General features: G+C 37.8%; 1 protein-coding gene across 4 annotated transcripts in view; it reads right to left on the bottom strand.

The window, feature by feature from the left end:
* Positions 1 to 523: 523 nt before the first annotated feature.
* The window catches only part of RBMS1 (RNA binding motif single stranded interacting protein 1), a 204,140-nt gene continuing 195,704 nt past the window's right edge, over positions 524 to 8,959 (bottom strand). For 2 of the 4 annotated variants that reach the window (XM_030579894.1, XM_030579895.1), the window contains exons 11-14: positions 8,225 to 8,335; positions 7,011 to 7,091; positions 5,271 to 5,353; positions 524 to 3,046 (exon numbers count right to left, since the gene is read on the bottom strand). In XM_030579894.1, the coding sequence (XP_030435754.1) occupies positions 5,276 to 5,353; positions 7,011 to 7,091; positions 8,225 to 8,335 (270 nt within the window). In that variant the 3' untranslated portion in view covers positions 524 to 3,046; positions 5,271 to 5,275. The remainder of the gene's footprint in view (positions 3,047 to 5,270; positions 5,354 to 7,010; positions 7,092 to 8,224; positions 8,336 to 8,959) is intronic. The other 2 variants (XM_030579897.1, XM_030579896.1) reach the window with 1 other exon arrangement.

Here is an 8,959-nt window from a genome sequence, read left to right as displayed (position 1 = left end):
CTTTCAGACTGAGGCTGAAGATGACCAATTAACATCATACAATTGCACTGAAGTGACGCTAATGCTGAGTAAAATTCACTGGGATTGTACATCCTCAGCCAATTTAATTCACAGCAGCTGGCCCTGGCAAAGCACTTTAATGCAGCAGTGTGATGCTAGTGACTGTAACGGTTAAATCCCATGTTGCTCGCAGACTTTTTAATGGCGAAAGCTAGGCCTGAATTTACCATTACGTGTGTAGGCCTGGATTGAGGCGAAGAAGGGCATAGCTCTTACATTCAAATCAGATATTTGATAAAACTATTATAATAAATCATTTCCTGTTTTCTCTTAAAGAACAAATGACTTGTCGTTTGAGAAAGCTAAAATTCCATTTAGTTAAACATTTGGGAGGAAGGGGAGCCTCTGAGAAGCGGAATCCAAATTTGAGCGGTTCAACATGAAGAAACGCTAAAGTTTCACCATAAGCTATTTGGGGTCCATCCGTTCTTCAGATATAGTCAGAATTGAAGAGAAAGAAGACATTTTCATTTTTTCAATCTTTTTTATTCAAAAGTTTTCAAAAGAAATAAAACAGAAAAAAGCTAACAATCTAATCAAATGTACAGTTCAAAAATGTCTTTTGGCGTTTAACAACAAGTCCTAGGAAACAAAACTACAGAGTTATCTTGAACCGGACAAATAAGTTACCACTGGCAAGTTTGTGGCACTAGAAAAACAAAAATAAAAAATTAACTCTCTTGATCATATAGATATCTCTATGAAAATCTTTTTTTTTTTTCAATCTGTACAAAAGGTCTTTCTTCATAAATTAATTTTTTTTTTATAATTTAATGGCTGTCTACTATGTGATGTTTAAGTAACTGATTATTTCTTTATGTACAGAGGTTAAATTTCCCAAATCTTACCCAGACAATGAGTATGGCACTTAGTTCAGACATTTCTAGCAGCAGCTCTTCCCTCCCTCTAACACAGCTATTATATTGCAATTTTAACGAATGCAAAAAATATCAAGTAATGAGAGATCCAAGAATGGCAATATACCAGATACAGGGAAGGTGCTGCAGGAGGTCTGGACTTTTACAAAGCAGTAATATTCCAGGGAGCATAGAACCAATAATACCACAACTTTTTTTTTTTTTTAAAAGAAAAAACAAACATCTCGTATGACTATGTAATTCACTAGAATCTACACTTCTCAGAGCAGCAATTTACTTTTGAAACTATGAAATGTCTCCGACATCTATACTCCAATACTCACACAATTTAAAAACTAAAAAATACTTGAATGAAGTAACTGCTTAGCCCTAGCTCCTGAGCTAGGATGATTTGGTCTGTGGAAACAGGGAGGGCCAGCAACCTGTCCCAGTACAAAAAGAAATAAACTTTGAGGTAGATAACTGATCATATACAGCTGATCAGACAAGTACACAGTTTTGGAAGACAACTTAATTTATCATTTGATTTAAAACATATGCCATTGTAATAAAAGAGCTTAATAGCAGTGAATTATCTAATACGTAAAAATACAAATAACTGTGTATTTATTAATCAGGAATTTCATAGTTTCAAAATTGGTTTTCTTTACACTTAACACTTGTAGTGATGATGTAAAGCGTGGCACTGCTTGGATCCAAATCTTCCTTCATGCTTTTTGTGTCCATACATCAATTAAAATTATAAAACCTAAATGCAAATGTACAAAAAAAGGCACATTCTCCTAACCGCAAACTGGTCCGGCAAAAATAAAGAGTACAGAAGACGTAATGCTGAGACAAATCAGAATTATTGGTTACTGGCTCTTTGTTCTTTGGTAAAGTTACCTTTAAAAGTGCCAAGTCTTTTTATTTTTATTTACCTACTATAGAGAGCTAGTACCCAATCAATTATGCGTCTACTTACATCTCAGCTTATGTTTGCAAACAAGTCCTTAGCTTTTGCCATTTGCTGTAATAGCAAATTTTCTGTTTGCTAGGTCTCAGCACAATCATCATTCTAAAGCACTATCATTAGTATAAAGGAAGGACAAAAACATTCTGTGATATTCCCACCCCAAACTCCCCCCTCTACCTACACTAAAACTAGAACATCAAGTTAGTTTCTGAAAAAAGGCAAAAAAAGATTTTACATTGCATCATACAGCAGAGTTCCTAAATCATTCAAACTATCAGAGGAAACTATTGGCATATGGCCTTACAAACAATTTATCCTATTAAAATTTCCCCAGTCAGAAAATGTGTTTCACACAAAACTTTTTTCCCCTCTTGCATTTCACTACCTTACGTATTATGTGAAAAAATCATTAAAAACACCTACTACACATTAAAAAAAGCCAAATTTTCAGCAATTTTTACTGACTACCTTTTAAAAGCCCTATGCTGCTGTTTTACAAGGCATAATAGACCAGCTCATTTGGTCAAAGCATTCTACACCATTAGTTTGGACTACTTACTGAAACAGCTACAGCATGAAAGATTTAAGGCAAATTGGAATTTATAGAAAAGGATAAGACACTTCACACTACGTTAAAAAAAAACAGAAAGCTAAGAGAACAGACACTAACTGCAACACTGCACTGTAGCAACACTCACACACTGCAAGCACAGATCATCATTTTAGATGTTTTACTATTTTAAACGTCAGAAAACCCATTTCATACAATAAAAAAACAAAACAAAAGAAACAAAAAAACAAAACAAAAAACAAAAAAAAACCCAAAATACAAATTCTGCCATGCACGTGAATAAGTCTTCGTGGTCATCTGTGCATACCCAGAAATTTGAAAAAAAAATTGTGTCATAACACTTGATAAAAATTTTCTTACTAAAATAAACCTGTTCACGGGAACAGCTACTAGATGAATTTAAGGATTTTTATGCACCTTATAGAACTTATAGCAAAAATAGTTTTAGTTGATTTCATTATAAATAATGTTTTCAAGAACCTGTGCAAAACTGTCAATAATTCCTAAAGCACAATTGATCAGTAAAATCCATGATTGTTTCAGCCTTTGCACCCTTCTCCAGGCAAGATCAACACTGGTTATCTGTAACATAAGAAAGTCAGAGCTAGGGCAGAGTTACTTTTGCATTGTCTTCTATTGTAGACATCTATGCGCTAAATTGTTTCTTACCTCAGAGGTAGTTTTGAGAGGACCAAGTGAGCCCATGTACATACTTGACAACTGATCAGGGAGGTGCCAAGTGCCCTGGGAGTTGAGGGTGCTGAGCACCTGCCCGGATAGGTCCTTTGCCTAATTACAACCGTATCCTATAGTTTTTTTCCCCTCCTCACACACAACCTCACTGATTCCCCACTGGGAGTTCTGCTTGCTAAGAGCTTAGGGACTGTGACCCTGCACTCAAACTACTGAGTGGTTCTTTTTTTTTTTTAAATGGTAACTACCGTTGGCGCATTCATGGGGAGGAACATTAAATTTTGCAGATTAAGTTTAGTAATTTTAATACTCTTCTCCACCCTGCTATTCATTACTTATAGGGACTATACTGACTCATAGTGCATGTAAACACCAATAACAATGCTTCTTAAGACATTACGTTCATGCAATATTGACTTTTAAGGGGAGTGCTCAGTGTTTCCAATGGTGGCTACTATAATGTGCCTCAGAGAAACTGGGTAGCAGTTTTACCATCTCTTCTAGAGGCCAAATGCTGTTCCTTCTGCTCTGTGAACATGCAAAGCCCCAAACGAGTGGAGATAATACTGATCTGTTGCTAGGGACAGGATATGAAGAGCAGTATTTTGCTTCCCTGTGTGTCCTGGATCACTGCTTGGCAGCAGCAGTCTCCACAGGCCCACAGAGAAGGCTTAGGACAAGACCATGCATCTGAACTATACTGACCCGCAAGCCAGATGCCCTGAATTGGGAGCATGCAGGGGCCACGGTGCAGTAACAGTCCACAGGATGTGTCTGGGTAATCGCGAAGTGTAGGATTTAGGCCCCTCAACCTCAAAAGGAAGAATGGCAATGTGCAAGGCCTGTTTACTTGGGATGCCTGTAGGGGCCAGTATTTGGCCGATGTAAAGTAACCAACACACAGACTTGTTCACTATTATATGGAATGTGGCATCAGATTAAATGTGCTCAGCTACTGAACTTGTTTATTTGACAATTATTAGAATTCTTGAGTATAGAGGAAATTCTTATCTGAATACTTGGGATGAGAGCAGTGTTACCAGTTACCACAGAACACAACTGACCTGCAAAACCAAAGGTAAGTGAGATATGTACGTATCACTGAACGTGCACTAGGAAAACAGGATTTGGTTCAGAAGAAGAGGGTCATATGTACAGAAGGTGCACAATCATAAAACTGCTGGTGCTTTCTGCGTTTCTAATAAACCTGTGTCATGAGAGCTACAGAAATGAACTTTTATGAACCTTTCGGAGCACATAAACAATACAGCAAGAGATTCACTTTTTACTGCATGAATAAAGTTCTTTCAGTGTGAAGTCTTGCAAAACTTTATAAAAATGTATGCAACGGAAGTATAGGGTTCATGATGGTTGGAGGAAAGACAAAGCAGAGAAGAACTAAACTCCAGAAGCATAGGTCTTGGAAGGATGGAATGAAGAAAATGGAATGCTAGGGATATAGTCAATGCAAAGAACACTTTAAAGGTGGCAAGCTATAAAAAGCAGTGCTGCGTGGAAGGGGTTACAGTCCAAACGAATGATTTATGAAGGAAAGCACATGGAACATTCTCTATGAAAAGGAGGAAATTAACTAACTCTGAGACAAATTTAACCCAGGACTAACAATTTGTTGACCAGTCTTTCTCCTTCCTACAGTAGTAAGACACGGAAGGGGAGTCTTTCCAAGTGAAACTCAACAAGGATTTCCTTGAGGAGATTCCACTGTATCATCCCACTGGAGGTGGAATTGCTTCTCTGTAGGAAAGCCACTTTCAAGTTAGTGCTGGGATTCAAACTGTTCTCTGCACAAGTCCGATGACATGCGTGGAAGCACTGATGTCTCAACGTGAAAAGTTAAGGTAGAATGGTATGCAATTGTGCGCTAGAGAAACTACTAATAAATTATTACAGATAATTCATTAAGAGCCTAATCTTAAAATCTTTACTCTATTTTTTCTAATTTCATACTCTGGCAAAACTCAAATTGACCGTGGGCACTGGCCCTAAATTATTAGCAGTTTTATTTAGATTATATCACTTTTGTAAGCTACAGTATATTGTACATTTAGTTTTGAATTCATGCCTTTTACAGAGTAACAGGACAAGCCCCTACCTCAGTTATTTGTTTTGCTGATACGTATATGGAGAATGGTCACTGGACGTCTCTACTGTAACCTGCTGTTGACCACTAGCTTCCTGTAAAAGAGGAAAAGGGGTTGAGACATGATACCCAGCAATACTAGCTAGTGCCTAGATATCCCAAAATGCCTGGAGATTTTGGATGCCTCTGTATTCTGTTGTCTAACACAAGACACTTGACTGGGCCTAGCTTTCAGAAACTTAAGCATCTTCTCCATCCTTCTAAAAAAACCCAAGCCCCTCTCTAAGGTTTCTCAAGTTAGGCAACCCAAATCTGATGCATCCAACTTGGCCTTCATTTTTATTTATAATAGAAGATCTAATGAAATATAAAGTAATCAAGTACATGTTCTATTTTCTAAATTGCTATAGCAATAACTAGACAATGTGATGAGATTAACAGAATAGAACCACATAAACATATTAAAAAATGAGTGAATAAATTCTGAAGTTTTCTGTAGACCACTACAAGTCACCATCTTTGTGCTGCGAGTCAGTGTGAAGAACATAGACATCTGTATTCCCATAAATTGTGTGTGCATCTGCTTGAGTACTGTACTATGGCTGGCTCCATGGAACACTAAGGGTTAGCTTCACTAGAGAGCTCTCAACACATATTCCAGTACCCAGGCGATGACTAATTCAACTGCTAGAGACACAAGGTGAGTGGGCTAGTATTTTTTTATTGGACCAACTTCTGTTGGTGAGAGAGACAAGTTTCCATGCTTATACAGAGCTCTTCTTTAGGACAATGAAAGCTTGTCTCTTTCACCAACATAAGTTGGTCCGATAAAAGATCTCAGATGAGATGAGATGGATGAGGTAATATCACAATACCTACACAGCTACAATACCACAACATAATTCAATGTCTGGTACTTAAAAGGACAGTACAGTGAATCCCCCACTGGAAGTTTGCCTCTGACACATCTGGGGAGATGTGTAAATCATACTAACCAGGGTCAAGTGTCTCAGGACAAACAGACTCTGAAATGGATAAAAGATGGCCTGTAAACTTCAGGGTGTGGGCAGAGGGAGATAAAAGAAAGACACGGGAAGGAGAAGGGGCAGGGGTGAAATCTGCCTTGCTCAGCCCCAATGCTGGGGGTTCTTGGGATAAGTGGGGCCTACGTAAACTTGCAAGGAAATGCTAAATTTTAAGTAAGATAATACACATATAAGCTTTTTATTCCTTAACCTTTATCCTTCCTGTGGATGAATAAATAATACTTTGATCTGAATACGTTATTCTCTGTCACTATATTTTTTCAGTGGTCACGGGTCAGAAGTCTAAGTAGGGGCCAAAATCCAGCTGGACCTGCTGAGGACATGATTGATGGACAGGAGTGGTGTAAATAGTGTGATTACACCCTGGGAGTTACAAGCCTGTAACTGGGAAAGAGTGCCCAAGGAGAGACTGAGAATGGTCAATGGTATAGTTCCCCCTGGAACTGCAACATTCAGTCACATCTCAAAGCTGAGCAGGGCAGGGCTGGGTCGCTGCTTGGATGGAAGAACTAACTATTAGAAGTTCAGGTTGGTGCAGTACATTTATTAGATGAAAATAATGACATGGTTGTAGCTTAATAAAACTGAATTTGTACGCAAAGATCCTGCATAATGTAATGTTTTCATCTGTATTTTTTTTTTCTGGTAAAATAATAAATATAACAATTTTGGCTATAATAGCCTGCCTCTTACAAAATTTACCAACCTCAACAGGAACAGCTGCTGTCTGAACATGTGTATACTGGGGTATGTAGGCTCCTTGCATAGCTGTTGTGGCTGGCATATACTAAAAAGACAAAGAACACATTCAGCTAAAATAAAATCTGATACAGATCCCATAATATATTTTTAAATATACATTTGAGTGCTCTGGTAGGGAAGAGGATTCAAAGCAAGCTTTATCTAAAATCAATAACCAGTGCAGAGAGGTGAGGTGTACTCCACTGAGCAGTGTTATTACACAAACTCAACTTTGGCCTTCAGAAACAAAGAGGTTAAGTATTTTCCTTAAATACTCCAGTCTGAGCCTTTTTCTTATCAGTATGTAGCCAAGGAGAAAGGATGATCTCATGGTTAAGGAACTGGCTTGTGACAGAAGAGCTATATCAAATTCTTGTTCTGCCATACACCGTGTGACTTTGAGCAAGGCTCTTATCTCTGTGCCTCAGTTTCAAATCTGTGAACATAGAGGATAACATTTCTCTGCTTGACAGAGGTGTTGAGGATAATTACATTTATATTTGAGAAGTGGCTAGAAAGTACACTGATGGAGGCCAGACTTTATATAAATAAAGTGTTCTATGTATTTTTTATTGATTTAGTGTATTTGTTTCCATGAGGAATGCAGTTTAAACTAGGAAGCTCATGGTGTTCCTTTAGGTAAGTGGTTCAAATTTAGCTTAAGTCAATAACGAGCAAAAGTTACCATCAGACGGGTCTCTTCTATCAATCTGTATGAAATGATTTGGTATAGGTACTTCTCTATGTCAAACTACCATCTGGTATGCTAGATATAACATTGCACAGAATTGAATATTCAAATGTAAGAGGTTTTTAGCAGATAAAATGTATTCATATAAGACAAATGTACGTGAATCAAATGATTTATTTACAACACTGAATCCTGAAGAGTGAACTGCTTCAAGTCCAGTTCTAGAATTAAAACTGCTTGAACTGGGCTACTTTCATTTGCTTTTTTCCATGTATTTGGAGTGCATTTCATACTACTACACTAGCTTGTCTAGTTGCTCTTCTGCCCTAAAGAATCTGTACTGAAGTGTGGAAACAGCCATTTACATTTTAACTGAGGAGGAAAAACCCTTAGTGGGCTGGTTTTCATGTACACTACACAGATATTGTAATCAATACACAACATTTTCCCTTTGTAGATGCTGAGCTTTATATTAAATTGCCACATACTGTTCCAGTACTGCCTAATGAAAGGTGACTCATCTGTTGTGTCAGAGGGTTTATCATTGATGCAGGCTGTAGTGACATGGTGTGGTCCATGGAGGGAGTCAATACAGCCCCCTACAGGAGAAAAAAAAAACAAGTTTAAGAATGAGACCGTCCAGATTTTAATTACACTTCTCTTTTGGCTCAGGCATGTAAAACATGGGCTTTAATTCCAACAGCATACACCAGTAGGGTTTTCCCTAACCCACAACAATGAGTTCGGATACTAGCTGGTCTTGGAGATCCTAAGGATTTTACTCCATTTTATAGCTCATTACCCGATTTATACATGCACCAATCTGAATTTGTAAATTAATTGCTTAACTTCCAAGCAAAAGTGCAAGATTTGATGTACAATGGATAGACCTGCAAATATTTCATGTGCCACTGTCTTATAGAGAGAATATTTTCCTCAACAGCAACTAATGATGCACTTCCATAACTGCCTGTGCAAGTTTCATACCATTGTAACTTCTGCTCAGGGAAGTAACAGTTTCACTAGGGCACTAGTACCAGAGGGTTATGTTGAAAATACCATTTCTTCTGTAGAAAGTCTATCTAACATGATGGGATTAGCACATTCCTGTCACGTCTCTCCATCTTTGTATGTACAATGGACATACTTTTTAAGCACCTGAAGTTGCCAAATATTCAGTTGCTGTACAGGTGCTCAGAAAACTCCTAAGAATGCATAGCAGT

Source organism: Gopherus evgoodei, chromosome 11 (genome assembly GCF_007399415.2).
Source record: "Gopherus evgoodei ecotype Sinaloan lineage chromosome 11, rGopEvg1_v1.p, whole genome shotgun sequence".
In the NCBI taxonomy this organism is placed as follows: Eukaryota; Metazoa; Chordata; order Testudines; family Testudinidae; genus Gopherus; species Gopherus evgoodei.
The sequence above is the reverse complement of the archived record's forward strand: the minus strand, read 5'-3'. Positions and strand labels throughout refer to the sequence as shown.